Source organism: Stegastes partitus, unplaced genomic scaffold (assembly GCF_000690725.1).
Source record: "Stegastes partitus isolate 25-593 unplaced genomic scaffold, Stegastes_partitus-1.0.2 Scaffold605, whole genome shotgun sequence".
NCBI classification, from domain to species: Eukaryota; Metazoa; Chordata; class Actinopteri; family Pomacentridae; genus Stegastes; species Stegastes partitus.
The window spans coordinates 280,442-296,419 of NW_007578336.1; the positions used below are offsets into that span (position 1 = coordinate 280,442).

The 15,978-nt window shown below is 42.0% G+C and overlaps 1 protein-coding gene across 1 annotated transcript in view; it reads left to right on the forward strand.

Moving 5' to 3' along the window:
* Positions 1–15,978, forward strand: part of LOC103362818 (voltage-dependent calcium channel subunit alpha-2/delta-3-like) — a 121,380-nt gene that overhangs the window by 35,336 nt on the left and 70,066 nt on the right. Inside the window, exon 4 of the mRNA XM_008289313.1 lies at positions 7,669–7,728. Coding sequence (XP_008287535.1) covers positions 7,669–7,728 — 60 coding nt within the window. The remainder of the gene's footprint in view (positions 1–7,668; positions 7,729–15,978) is intronic.

Sequence of the window (15,978 nt, forward strand, 5' to 3'; positions counted from 1 at the left end):
GAGCCCCTCTGGGGGCCGGAGCGGGGCCGAGGGCCGCCGCCGACGGATCCCCTCTGGACCAGGGGAGGCCAAAACAGGCCAAGGCTCAGGAACACGAGAGGCTGGGGCAGTCTCCCTGCCCGCAAGACTGTCATCCATCTTTGGCAGGTCCCAGCATCCTGAGCCAGCAGAGACGGCGTCGACCCGCTCGAGGACAGCCACGGTGGCGGCGTCGACCCGCCCAGGGATGGCCAGGATGCAGGACCAGTGTGGTGGGCGCGGCGGGACCTCAGAAACGCTCGGCGGCGGGACCTGGGGAGCGGCGGGAGCGGGGAGCGAGCTGGGGAGCGGCGAAGTCTGATGTCGACGGGGTCCACGTCTCTTCCGCCGTGCCACGGACTGAAGACGACGCGTGTGGCACAGGAGGCTGGAGAGCGGCCGAACCTCCGCGACGCTCGGCGGCGGCGAGATCCGATGTCGCCGGGAGCCACGTATCTTCTCTGGGGCGGCAGACTTGGGCGTTAAGAGCCTCCTCAACGGTGCCGGGGTTCGTTGGGTCCATGATTATTGGCCAGAGGCTGCGTGTCTCTCCTGATCGGCTCCGCCCAGCCTGCAGAGAACAGAGGCACACCCACCAAAACACAGAGACAGACAAAATCCCAAAAACACAGTGAACCCAGTCTATGACCCTCACACCGTAACCATTGAAATTGCAGCTGTGGCTCTCTCCATATCACTTCTTTAGGGATCAGGTCTCCTTGGTCCAAATTGGGCATTACCAAAATGCCTGCAAAGTGGCAAGACCTGTCTATTAGGGCTTTGCCTGGTCTAAAAATGATAAATAAAATATATCAATAGGCTTTTGGCTTGGAACTCAAACTGTTTTCTGAGTACAGGTCCTGCGTTTGTGTGACCCTTTTATCCACCACACACTAGTGCATGTATGCATATAGCTTTGTGGCATATATACCTAAATGTAAGTTTCTGCAGCTTGGAAAGTAAACCAACAAATAGAGACTTAAATATGATTAAAGTAGGGTGCTGCAGAGGAGTGGTTTCACTGGCGGCCGACGAACTGCTCTACCTTCACGCCTGAACTGCGCCCAAACATCCCGTTGACCCCATTAACGTTGTTGAAAGCACAACCATCGTGGAAATCAGATGTTTAGTATCTTTGTAATCTCTCAAGTTGTTTGAACACGTGGAATAACCTAACTAGCTATTGCACAAACAAAAAGGGAACCGCAAAATGTTGTGATAGAGATTGCAGGTTGCAGTTTGTCAGAACTACTGTCAATCTTTACCTGAACGTGCACGTACTCGCACAATTAATTGCTTTTAAACAAAACGTCAGCTGAGCTGCAGGAAAAACAGATTACACCTTAAAAATCTTGCTTGCCACGAAGCACATTGTGTATTCCAGCACTGCCATGTTATGGCATAAGACAGAAAAAGATTTAGTGTGTCCAAATACAAAGTATGTCAAATGCAGCCTGTCAAAAATATCATGATGTTATACTACGTCCAGTTGCATTTTGCAGTTTAGAAGCCAGCACAGTTCTCTGCACAGGGGAAGATACGTCACATATGTCATGGTGTCAAGTATAAACAAGCTTGAAGCGGTGAGAGCACATACACAGATGACGACTAATTTTGCACTATATTGCAACAGATAGATTATATGAGCAAGACGGTCATAGCTTCCAAGTGCAATATTATGATGAAGCAGTATGTCCCAGTGATGTTCATACTGCATGCAGAATTATGTAGTTTGCATGGGCAGCTGCAGTCCATACTGAAAATGTGCGATTTGGAATGCAGCTGTGCATTTAATGTCAATTTATAGGGAGAATTAAGAGAAAATGAGGCCTGACTTGGACCAGACCAGTTGGATGAAGTCTCATCAGGTTTATGCTGAGAATCAAAGCTCCATAGTGTCCTACAGGAACATATTTTGGCTCTGTGTTTAGGTAAAGATGCTCAGGTCTTCTTCCACATAGCTAACAAATCTCATGTGGTTATCAGAGCAAAACTTGTTAGCTCTTTAGCTTTTACCCTGTCAGCTGCAGTGAATACTCGTGAATGTGTTGGCTTGTATACGAGCGTGTATGTGTTTTGAAGGAGACGACAGGGCCTGCCTCTCTGACTGTGTCAGTTTAATTATTGCTGTCAACTCCTACTAAGCCCGGGCCTCGATAGAATGACTCGAGAAGAAAAGTAATTTCTCTCCCCTTTTAAACTGCATCATACTCTTTGGCAGGACCACCTATTGACAAAAAGACATGGCAGGCTCATTTGTATTTAAGCGAGGCACACAGAAACATTCAGACAGTGCGCACACTCGCTTCTGCCCACAGCAACACAACATGCACACAAAGACAAACACACCACCTGGAGGTTCATCCTGGTGATATGGTGGGATTGGAATCCACAGAAGTGAGTAGTATCTACTTATCTCTAATCTGTTTTTCCGATTGAAAAACTCCCTGCCACTATGCAAGTTATTTTTACCCTGGAGCTTTCACTCCCGTCTTCCTGCATGGTAAGTTACACTACATGAATAATATGGCAGAATAGATTATCCGCAGGTGGAAATCAAGTGTTTAAATGTTCAGCAGAGTGCGGCAAAGATGAAATTACCATTGGCCATGTATTCCTGAATGTCTTCCATGAGATGATGTAATGCTTTGCAATACTTAAAGCCAATTGTTTCTTGCATGTGACAGCTTAATAGGCTCAATTTTGAGTCATAGGAGAGAAATATTTCACAATGTGCAAAAATGTTCAGGCCGCCTCATATGTGTACACTGGCATATATGGTGCATTCATGTACCTAAATTCAGCCAGACTTCATACATGCATACTTGCATACTCACGCCTTTAATTACTGACTTTTGCGAATAGATCGGTAGAATAGGTCAAAGGGCTAATACCTGCCCATGTCATCTGAGAAAAAGATTAACACTCCCACATGCGCACACAAAAACACGCCATTAGCCACTCACAAATGCTAAAAAGTGTGTTCCTATTGACGCTGGCTTCACAGGCAGCGTCTGACATTTTGTCGGGAGTGTGAGGCTAAGTGTTCAGACCTTTAGAGAATGTTAGTCTCTCATTCCTCTCTCATCCTCCCTTTTTTTTTCCACCACCGTCCTTATCTTTGTTTGCTCCTAGAGTGTGCTTTGTTGTGGATTTCCAGCGGATGCACCTGAGGTTTTGTGGTGCCTCTTAATGCCCGGATGCACGCGCACACACCTCATGCTTTCACATAAGAGCTTTTTGGCTCATTCTTAGAAAAATCTGAAGAAGTCCAGGCCCTGTCTACCTTGTTTTTCTCTCTCTTAGCCTCTTAGGCACCAGGAAGGAAGCGGAACAAATGTATACATGAATCAATAGCTGAATGGAACCAAAAGCACAATGATATGCAACAATATGCAATGGCCAGGTGTGTTGCTATGGTGAAGAAAATGATTGGCCAGACTCTAGATTACAGTGTTCGCTTCCCAAAACAGCCTGGCTGCACACACGGCAGCAGCACAACACACACACACACACACACCAACACATGGCTCAGCTGAAATAAGCTGGCTGATTGCAGTAGTTTTAAAGCCATTTGAATGGAAATGTGAAATGGAAGTCCATTACCAAAATTCATAGACACCAGGACCAGCTGTGAAAGAGAGAAATTACTTGCAATGAGAACATGCCATGCGTGTCACATTTGGAAGGAAACAGAAGTGTTTTTGTGTGAGAGATCCCTGTGAGTCAAGCTGACACCCAGGACTCAAAAATCCCCTTTCTGCTCCTTCACCTTTAGCCTGGACTGAGGAAATGATTCAAAAACCTTTACAAAATGTTAAATATATTTTGAAAAACAAAAAAAAAAAAGCATTGGTGCAAAAGGTTGCTTCAGATGCTATGAAAAAATCTCTCTCTGGAATTGTTCCTGATTGTCATTTATAAGTCACAGCGATTTTCAATGGTGCTATTCACCATTAATTATACTTTAGAATTTTTAACCAACAATTTCCTTGTATGAGACCACAGGCTGTAAGTGCTTGCACAGTTATATTTTAAACCATCATCACCAACCACAGAGCTCCTCAAGGCTGTGCCATCAGTTCTCAATCCTCAGCTATACTTAGACTACTTAATGATAATAACTGTGTAAAAGCCTATCAACTCTTAACTTCCCATTTAACGGAATAGTGCACTGACAAATTCCTCTAGCTGAAAGTAGGCACATTTAAACAACTGCTCATTGGCACATCCCTCACTGGGGTTAACCCACTGGTGAGACAGGTGGACAGGTCAACAACCTAAAATATCTTGGACTCAGTGTAGACGCTAAACTCCAGGGTTATCCGTGAATCATCCATCATATGCAAATCAGATTCCTCTCTGCTGCCTCCCGTCTCCTGTTGTTGCTTAGCAAAAATATAATGCATGCTGCTGTACTGTTCTTGCTGCTTCTTTACCATATTGACCATCTCCAGCATAAACAAATGTCAGAACGTCTCTAAAATCATCTGCCTCTCTACGCCCACTTTGGGTTCAGATACAGGCAAAGATGTGAATGTACAGTATGTATCATTCTGTGTATAGCTGTATATTTCAGTGTGGAACGAAACTCACTCTGGGACTGCAGAGGCCATCTACTGCACCTGACACTCATTAACACACAGATCCTAGTCACTTTAGAAAGTATTCTGACTGTTTTGCTTTTTGGACATTTCATTATGTTGTAGTGGGCTGCACGGTGGCTCTGTGGTTAGGACTGGTTCACATTCCTGGTTAGGACACCTGGGATCTTTCTGGGAGGAGTTTGCATGTTCTCACCGGATTCTCCGGCTTCCTCCCACAGTCCAAAAACATGTTGAGGTTAATTGGTGATTCTAAATTGTTCATAGGTGTGATTGTAAATGTGCTTGGTTGTTTGTCGTTGTATATCCCTGACTGGTGACCTGTCCAGGGTGTCCCCTGCCTTCACCCTAAGTCAGCTGGGATAGACTCCAGCCCCCTGTGACCCTAGTGAGGATTAAGCGGTGTATAGAAAATGGATGGATTATGTTGTAGTTTTAATTTCAATTTAATCATCCTTTAGTTCTGTCTAGAGTTTGACTTTCTTTCTCCAGTGACAAACTGAATGACTTGGACGTTGTTTAGAAAACCAAACACTATTGTACATAAACTCCTACTATTCATGATATAAATTAAAGACTAGGTCATGAAGTTTACAAAATTCTCTGTAGACCTTCGTGATAAAATTGTGGTCAACCAGAATTTAGAGCAAGGGTAAAACCCCTTCTGAAACTTTTAATGTTCTTAGGAGCACATAGTCCTCCATGATTGTAAAAAGGAAGAAGTCTGAATCCGACTCTTGCTAGAATTGGCTGTCAGGTCAAACTTAGCAACCCTGTCTCCATTAAACTAATCTGTACTACTACTGCAATTCTAATGTACGCTATAAGGATTAATTGTAAGAAACGATTGTTCTTAAGTAGGTGTATTTCTACACTTGTAGCAGTAAAGGCTTCCAGTTTGAGAAAGTCACACCGTCCCTGTAAGGTGGGAGGAGGATGTCAGTGACTGACCTTCACTCAGGAGATCAGGGCTCACATCCTGTGGGACCAGTGGGGTTGTTATTCTTTAGTTTAATTTTCACTCTTTTGCTTTTGGGTTCCGTTAACTACTTGGTCATGTTTAGGCACAAGAACCTATATAGTTAGGTTTAGGAAAATGTCACACTGTGGTTGACACACTTACAATAATAACTACTAGCTAGAATGCTGGTTAAATTTAGGCACCACAACTACACAATTAGCTTAGGAAAAAAATCATGGTTTAAATAAAAATAAGACACTGTCACAACTTGTTTAAAGCTTCTTTCATTTTCTGGGTTACCAGGGTGATGAGTCCCACCTCATGATTGGTTGGATTGAAAGAAGCAACAGTAAAGCACTAAAATAAATGACTAAGATATGTTAATTTGAAGTAAACATATGTAATCCATTAGAACATAATCGAAAGTGGAGTTTAGTTTTATCAGAATAGAATTTTTGGGAGATGAACAAGCAGGTCCTTGGTCAGGGAGGTGGTCACTATCGAAGTCCTTTGCCATGTGAGAACCTGCTGGAAGGATCTCAGCAGCACTTTATCTGTAAGGCTTCTATGGGACTAGATAGAAGAAGACAACCTTTGAGTAGAAGACATATGATAGCCCATTTGACAGCAGCACTTGGAGATTTTCAAATGGCATTTAAAGGACAACGCACCATGGGGGTCTTCTCACCAGCAATGACAAGGAGAGAATGAATGCAACCAAATACAGAAAGGTCCTTGGAGACAACCTGCTCCAGAGTGCAGGTAACATGAGACTGGGGAGATGGTTCACCTTTCAGCACAGTTGTGAACTGAAGCACATAGTCCAGACCACGTTCAAGTGGCTTCAGGACACGTCTCTGACTGTCCTTTAGTGGACCAGCCAAACTTACCAGACTTACGTAGAGCATCTGTGAAGAAACCTGAAGATAGCAGTTCACAAATGCTTCACATTCAATCTGACGGAGCTCGACAGAATCTGCCAGGTAGGACAGGGATAAACTGCCCAAATCCAGGTATACAAAGCCAGTTGAGACTTACCCCAGAAGTTGCCAAAGGGGATTCCACAAAGTACTGGATTATAGATCTGAGTATGTTTGCAAGTAAGAGGTTTCAGTCGTTGTTTTGTAATAAATTTGCAAAGAAAAAGCTGAAAAAAACACAAACAAAAAAACTCCATCTTTTTACTTTGCCATTACTAGTTCCCTACGTGCAAACTGATGGGCCAAAAAGTCAATTTTATTAATTAAAATTTACAACACAACAAAATTTGCCAAAATCACAAGGTTTTAATACTTTCTGAAGCAGCTTTCCACACATACGCTCACTGTTGCTGAAATGATTTGTCAGAGAAGTGAAACTGGTAAACATTCAGCAGCTCCATCTTCCTAACAAACGAGGATTTCCTGCTTTTATTTATTTATTAAAAAAAAACAAAAAAAAAACGTAATTTAAAATTGTGAGTTCAGTATCTTTGACTCACCTTACAGTCCTCCGTGAATATCTTTCATTAGAAGATAGTTACATCACGCTTTTGACGAACAGCTATTTTCAAACGGTGATGGCTCCCATAAGTGAGAGGGAAACAGAAAAGCGAGAGAAAGAAAGCGGAATGCTGACTCAAAGGTACACAGTTACCCACACCACACTCCAGGCCTACACAGCAGACAGTAGCAGCAAGAGGCTGATGATGGAGTGTGTGTGTGTGTGTGTGTGTGTGGGTGGGTGGGTGTTTGTGTGTGTATGCATGTTGTCGAGTGTGTGAGAGAAAGACTGCATGTGTAAAACAGCATGGACCGATGATGGAGTTTGTTGTCATAGTGTCCAAAGAACCCGAGGCAGTTATTACCTCTACTGCTGAACCATTTAGGAAAATAGCTTCTTTTCTCGAGATGGCCAAATGTCAGTCTGCTATCTGTGCATGTGTGTGTCCTCAGGGGTATGGTGTTGCTCTAGCGCTAAAGGGTACTTATAAAGCCGGTTGTAAAGCCACTTTCTGTATGTACGCTTCGTCGCCTATTATTTTTGACCCACTAATCAATTTGGCTTTCGCATTAAAGCTATTATATTTCTCCTCTTCTCCTGCAGAGACTGGTAGAGGCGGCGGAGGAAGCCCACCTACAGCACAATGAGGATCCAAACCTACAGGTGAGTGTGTATGTACTGAAAATAACTCCATCCTCCAGATGCCAATGCTTGTGTGATTGATCTGCAATAAGAAAAAATAAATAAAAGGCTCAACAGATGACAAGGGCCTCTATAAACACAAGAGGGGACAGATGGGGAGGCTGTTTAGCTTGAGGAGGCTGAACAGTCTTTTCTCTTTTAAAAATTAATGCACAATTCTTTATCATCATTGTGTGTAGTCCACCACTCTCAACACACACAGAATGTTTTTGGGTTTTTTTTCTTGTTTTTTGCCAAAGTATGCAGATAAAAATATACCATAATTCACTTGCCTGTCAGGTTGTGTTGGGCTAAGAATGCGTTAAAAGGCTCTGTGCTACCCCCTCAGATGAGGCTAATACTTTTGGAGGAAACCCTGTGGCACTGTAGTCCAAATCGTCATTCTCAGTAGAACAAATCTGCAGCTCAGCTGAGGCATCACAATGTGCCTACAGATGTATAATAGTAACGAAACATTGAATTGTATGTGGGAAGCATCTTATCTACTTTGTCAGAGGTGAGGCAATTAATCCTCATGTTTTCATGCCCGAATTTATTCTATGACAAACACGTCTTGAGTCTGAAACGTAAATCATGAATTATTTATGGTATTATGTCACCGTCATATACCCACTCACAAAAAAAAAAGAACTTAACACATTCTGAACTATTCCCAGGGAGTTCCACCCTCAGTTCTGCAGACTTGGGCAAATGCATTCAGCTAATCATATCTGCATACACACCCCCAAACCAAGCTTCTGCTCTCATGGTTCTGCCTCAAATCCATTTGAACAGCTTTAATTTTTAGAGTGCAGCTTTGCATTGTGTGTGTGTCATGTGTGTGTGTGTGAGCCAGAGAGAGACAGACAGACAGAATAGCAGAGTGTGTGTGTGGTTGTGTGCACTTGATGTTTTCTTTTTTTTTTGACTTTGCTGCGCATCTCAGAAGGAGTTTGTGAAAGTAGGTGGAGCGACAGCAGAAACTTGAGTTTTAAAGAGGAAATGTGATACTAAGTTGACTGGAGAAGTATTCGCTGCTAAACTACTTATAAAGTCGGTGGCATGTGTGTTATGTGTGCTGGTGTCTGTGCTTGTAGCGGTGAGTGTTTACTCTGTCAGCTCTTTAAGGTATTAAAGTGAATTGCCCTGTGGTTTTCTGCTGTCATTGGTTATTAAGGAGGATCAATTACTAAATTTAACCGCTGACAGCTGCCCAGGTCTGATTCTTTCTCTCTCAGTGCCCCTATTATTTTGTCTCTCTTTTTTTTTTTTTTTGGTCATCTGCTTGATTCTCCACACTCTGCAATTTTCCCCTCTGTGCTTTAAAGGGAAATTACACCCTTTTATACGCTGACAATGCTTCAAAGACACTGCGTTTGTGAGCTCATTTGGCTTGAATGGTGTATAATTTCTATTATTTAACATAGATGTTAAGGGCTGTTGATTGTATAAAAAAAAATAAAAGTTGAGAAATCATTTGAGGCATTTTTCTGCCTTTAGGGCTGAGAATACATGTTCAAATCGTATCTATCTTTTGTTGACTGTTAAACAAGACAGTTGAAAATGCGACACTGAGCCAAGAAATATTTTCTTTTTATACATGTATATGGGCTACAGTGTGGCGCAGTTGGTAGCACTGTTGTCTCGCAGCAAGAAGGTTGCCAGTTCATGTCCTGGTGGGAGCACCGGGATCTTTCTGCGTGGAGTTTGCATGTTCTCCACGTGCAGTGTGGGTTCTCTTCGGGCTCTCCGGCTTCCTCCCACACAAACAAAAACATGTTGAGGTTAATTGGTGATTCTAAATTGTCCGTAGGTGTGAATGTGAGTGTGCTTGGTTGTCTGTCTCTAAGTGTAGCCCTGCGATAGACTGGCAACCTGTCCAGTGTGTCCCCTTCCTTCTCCCGAAGTCAGCTGAGATAGGCTCCAGAGACATTTTATATATTTGTCCTCCAGTTTCTAACATCGGCTGCATTTTTTTAAACCACGTTTTCCTGCAAATCCCTTCAGTTTGGAAATGCTTGGGAGTTTTCTCGCGTGTACTTTCAGTTTCAAATTCCGTCACACCTCAGTGGGACAGTCAGCTGGGATAGACTCCAGCCCCCTGCGACCCTAGTGAGGATTAAGCGGTGTATAGATAGTGAATGGATACATATATATGTACAGTGCTTAACAAATGTATCAGACCACCATTCAATGTAAGGTTCATGCCACAGCTGCCCCATATTAGCGGCACTGATAATTACCTAAATTCATTTTTTTTTTCTTCTATAATGGTTAATACACCTGAACAGAAAAGTTAGTTTCAGTGGCTGAATGCTGTGTTTGATTAATTTCTGACTTCTCAGAGAAGCCCAGTGAATCGGCTCAAATTTGGGCATAAAAAGGTGAGTTCAGTTTGAAATTCCTCATTCCTGTTTGAAATGGTAAAACGTTGAGAGCTGAGTGTGCATTAAAGCACTTCATGATGCTGGATGGTCTACATAAGTTGGAATAATTTTTGTTTTCAGACACATTCCTCTTTTTATTTCTATTTCTACACATCAGTAATCACTTTTGACCAGGCGCAATGATTACATACTGAGTCCCAGTTATCCAGGTGAAACCAATTCTGACTTCTGGATCTGACTGAAGAGTGGGACTTCCTGCCCGTTGACACCATCAACAAGCTTGTGGACAGTATGCCACCATGTCTTCATGAACTGATCCGTGTCAGGGTTGGCCAATAGCAGTGACTGAGGGACGTTTGAAAGAGTAATATTGGACATTCCTATGCATGAATTCCCCTCGAATACATGTTTCCTGTTATATGACCAAGGTTGAAAAATTGAAACAAAACCCTTCATCTATTTGTTCAATATCCCCAATTTTGTCTGAGCCTGAATACACAGTTTGCAAAAATGAATTGAGTTCATTTTTACTGTGATTGTACGTATATTGTGAAATCAGATATACACTTTATCAAGAATAAATCGCATTGTCACAATCATTCTATGAGAAAAGGTAAACAAAAAAATTATTCCAACTTTATGGGCAATAGTGTATTGTACACTGCTGAACCAATTATTTTTTATCTTAAAATATGTACTCTAAAATGTGTATTCTTATTTTTATATTGTTATATATTGCCTGTAAATCACAAGAAGCTCATCTTCATAAATACTGAGTAATAGTTGTGGGCGACTGTGGCTCAGGTGATAGAGCAGGTTGTCCTCTAATTGTAATCAGTTGGCGGTTCGATCCCTCCACAGTCAGAGTATCTTTGGACACTGAACTCGAACTCGCTGTTAGTGTATGAACGTGAATGAGAAACACGTTGTAAAAGCTTTGAGTACCATTAAGTTAGAAAGGCCCTACACAAGTGCACACTGTTTACCATTTAATTGTCTTGCACCTGTCTGACAAGCGTTTTTTTCTAAGAAGGCAGTTTCGCCTGGTTGTGTGGACACGTGTTTGTGCATCTGCGTGTTACGGATTCTTGTCTGTGCGTGTTTGTGTTTTCCTATGATGCTTGATGGGCAGTAACACTGTGTGGGATCACAGCAGTGCTTGATGCCTGTAATTACCTGGCAGTGATGAGATGAGCCCAACAAAGCGAGTGTCCTTTTGTTTCAGCTTTAATGACACAGCTACGACGCAGATCCTGGCTGATAGAGCCTATAGCGTAATGTACAGTTTTCTCAGGGTCAAGGAGGGCAGGAGATGCCATTATCAAGCCAAAACAAGATATATTATACCAGTATACCTGTTTTATGCTAGCTACATAATTCCAAAAATGTGGTAACAGAAATGAAGAGAAACAGGAAGAGAATAGAAAATAAACAGAGGGAGCAGGGAGGGATAAAACAAAAAACATGAACATGTAATTTCCATCACAAGTACCGGTCAGATGCTTGTGTAACCACGGTAATAACATCTTCTTTGATCAGATCTAAATCAGGTGGTTTTGCAATGCAGAGGTTTGGTTATAGAGAGAAAGCACGTGAAACCACCTCCAGCACCTAAAGGTTTGTTAATCAGAATATATTATAAAATGCACACTTTGTGAACTGTTGGTCCTTCAGTATGACAAAGTATTCATACATTTGAAAAAAAATGCATCCTTATTACTTGCCAGCATAGTAATCTTATTACTTTGTCATAACTGTAGTCGTGTTACACGTCAACCAATCATGATAAGAATTATAAGAAAACATATGTGCTTCTCTTTTCTAATTTTCCCCGAAAAACAGTTCGCTTACATTTCTATTGTTTGCTCAACCCTCTCAGTCGCCTTCATCTGTTCCTCTTAATTATTTTCTTGTCCTTTCTATTGTGCATGTTTGGCATCACTCAACTACTTTTGGAAATGCCGCTGCTAGTGGAAATGCTTTCACCACCTGCTGATATCGTTATCCTGCTCATCAAGCGAAGCGAGTCTGGCTTGTTAGGGTCTGACTGAGTCATATGTAAAATGTTTCTTTCTTAACTAAAAGATGCATGTGGTCAACAAGTTGCATCAGTGAGGGATAAATGACAGACAGAAATCACTGGCTGCACCAAAATGTTCCTAAATGTGTTGGAAGATGTTGATGGTCACAGACGACGGCAGCTGTCCTGCATTGTGTTGTGCCGTCTCTCATATAATTCATAATGATTTTCACAGTAATATTAAAACATTGTCTTTGCTTTGGCAATTGTTCTGCATCCACGTTAGCGTGACCATGTTGGCATGTGTGCATCTGTGTTGACAATTAAGCGGGTTTGTCAGAACCTCTTGTCAAATGGTGTTGTAGCCATTAATTCATTGCTAATTGTGTTTTAAATTGCCTAAAGAGAAAATGAAATGAGCATTCTTTAGGTACAATCCCAACCTGCGGTAGCTATTTACAAGCATATGAATATGCATGTACATTTTTGTAAGCGCTGCATACGCACACCTGTGTAGGTGTGTGTGTGTGTGTGTGTGTGCAGCTCTGATGGTGGCATTGCTAATAGTGCTTTTTTACTGCAGAACATGGTGAATAGATGGTAATTATCACCACCAGTGCTAAAAATACCACATCCATGCTGTAGGGTGAAACCTCCTCCATCACTATTCGGGATTTATTATAAAATGTTTGTGTGGTTTATTGCTATTGGATACATATTTGGCTGGCAGCGGTTTGATAGGAATTTCCTTATCTATCGTTTCCAGAGCTCTTCTGCTTCCATGTGAAATTGGCACGGTAATCTGCTGTGATTCTCCTCCCTCACTCTTTTACCCACAATGCTCATGTACTGTAAATAGGAAAGCAGAGAGCAGTCTCCCATGCCCTCTGCAGCCAATGAAATCCTTCCTTGGAGGTTGGAGACAAACAGCCAATTGCCAAGCCTGATGTTGACTGAAAATGTAGCCCTAGTCTGGAGGGAGCAATGAGGGAGAAATGCTTAATCTTTTTTTTTTTGGTCTCCTACTCCCCTGTCTGGAGTATAAACATCTAGTGGAGAGAGGTGAGGTGGCTGCACGCTTGTTGATGTGGCAATTTGCTGCTCTTATTACTAGTAAAGATTATTTGACCTGTGTGAGCCTGTGGATCCAGAGAATCGCCAGCTCCACTGTCCTGTCACATGCATGGCCAGTGATGCAAAGATTGGATTTTTTTTTGGCCTTGAATGTGCAGCATGTGATGCACAATTACGCCGCGCACACATCTCGCCTGCTCACCAACTCCACACGTGAAGCATTTTACGGTACCTTTGTCAACAGCGTTGGAGAAAGTGGTTTAAAAAGGTTCCCCACAGAGACACGGGGCGCTACTTAGAATCACTAATCAGCCTCTGAAACACTTCTTTTAAAGACTGAATCAGCTTCAGAGAAAGAGTTCTTTTATGAACTTGAGGGGGGAACAAAACCAAAATGCCATACACTGTCCCCATTTGCGTATATCATAAAATCTTTATTTAAAAATCATCCAAACAGATTTAAATAAATATTCTTTGGAAGGAAAAACAAAACAATAACCTAACATAATTTCTACGAGTGCCAGAAAGTTTGTGTTGCTTTACCAAGCGCACCAAATGCATTTCAAGCTTTTTGAGCATCTTCACCTTTCAAGCCAGAAGAAACCAAGAATTGTTTTTACTTAAATGACTGAGTTGATGCCACATATATTATTTTAAAATAAAATTCTACCAATTTGTATCCATGTTGGATCATAACAATAGCAACAGAAGAAACACAGGTACAGGTGAACAACAGGTAGCCAAGACCAGTATTAACATGCTAAAAGGCGCAAAAAAAAAATCTGGCCAGCCCTGAAAGTCCTCGAATCAGAGGGATGTACGAGTATGTACAAGAGTCAGCACCGCTGGAGTGGAGTCAGTTAAATGGGATTGTGATGCTGAATGCTTTCATCAACAAACAGGGAAAACATGGGCCAGTCAGTCAGACTCAGTATCGCTAAAAGAAAGCTAAATTCTGTCAAAAGTACTCAAGTGACTCTTTAAGGTTTTGAATTTATATGGCTGGAAGTTAGTATGTGCTGGAAGTTTTGTCACATGGGTTGTGGAATAATTACCAAGTAGAATTAATGGGGAATAAACAAAACTGCTTTCATTTGTCTTCTTGCGAGCATACAGCTATTTCCTGCAGTATGCACCAGTGCAGACCTAATTTCCGACATCAGATTCACATAAGTACTGCTCTTGTTTGTCCAGCACCAACAGCTTCAAAATGCTTTTGTAGCTTCTACTAATTCATTAAGTGCAATACTTCAAATCTACTAACACCAGACTTATTCAGAAAACCAACCTGATTTGAACCTGGGCATCAGCAACCAAGCGCATCTCTTTGCCAACATCCGCAGCTGTTTTTTTTACAGTTTTTTTTATATAGAAGTTCTGAGACAAAAGGTCAGACAAGAGCAGATAATTTCTCACTTATCTGACAAGACTTATGCGACTCTTGCAGTCTCTCTTCACAGTTCAGTGCTGTCTCTAGTGAGAGTGTGAAGAAATGAAGTACCCAGTTATCAGATTTATTGATGCTTTCATTTGAACTGAGAACACTGGCTGTTTATGCAGAGATGTGCTGGCTCAAGCTTAAATTGCACTTCGCTTGTTTTTCCACTCCACAGTTTTTTTTTGTTTTTTTTTTTGTCACGGTTTCACATTAGCAGAAAATATTTTACAACAATAACAAAATGACACTGATTACAGTCATGATGCTAATACTGACCTTCTTGTCCCCCTCTCTCTCACACAGGCACCAATCTGCAGCAGAAGCGTGTACATACATGCAGCGTAGCCTCACGAGGCTTCTATACACTTTACACTCGGATTCGTTTAGCATAAAGTATAAAATGCATGAAGTAGGATTTTAGGTGCGGCATGCGAACCCTCACTTGGCCTTCCCTCCAAGTTATTTACTCAATCTGCTGTCTTGTTTACCCGGTGATTACCTCTATCCGTGGCCCCTGGTTGTTTTCCAGTCACATTTCCACACTCTGGGAGTGGTGTCTTCCCCTTTCCCTCCACCGTGGAAAAAGAGAGTAGGGAGGTGGGTGAGGAAAAGAGTAGAGTCTAAGTGGAGATTAGAGTTAAAAGTGAACACCAGAGGGTGGAGCGTTACAGTCAACCCTCCCTGCTTCACATGTGGTGTCTTCTCTCTCTCTCTCTCTCGCACTCTCGTTTTCCCCCTCGAGGCTGTTGATCCACTGTTGTGCTCTCTGCAGCAAGAGTATTTATCAGAATCAACAACAGGGTGTTTTCTTTTTTTTGTATGTGAGTATGTGGGTCGTGCACTTACATCGCATATACTGGATGTGCGATATATGTCACCGCGCTGTATCGATGCACTTCTTTACTGTAGCATGAACATTCTTTACCCAAATATTTTGTTGTCGCTGACAAACTCAATTTTGTCCGTTATAAATAAGGTAATACAACTGCGAAATTACAATCCAGCAGCTGACACTGATAACATTGCCCTGCAATTTTGTGCAATGATTTGAAATCGGTGTTAAAAAAGACAGCCACTCAACTCAGTGCATTATTTAAAGCCTGCATTAAGTGTGCGTCTGTCTGTAATACCTTCCTGCACAAGGCTCACACAGCACTGACAAAAAGATTCTGACAGTTCTGAAGAAACCAGTCAAATATCTACAGAAGCACCGGAGCAAGTGTGTTTTTATAGAAGAATTCCCACTGAGGTTTGTCAACGTGTTTTACATATGATTTGACAACTTTAATTTCAAAAGGGGGCTGCAAGGTGGC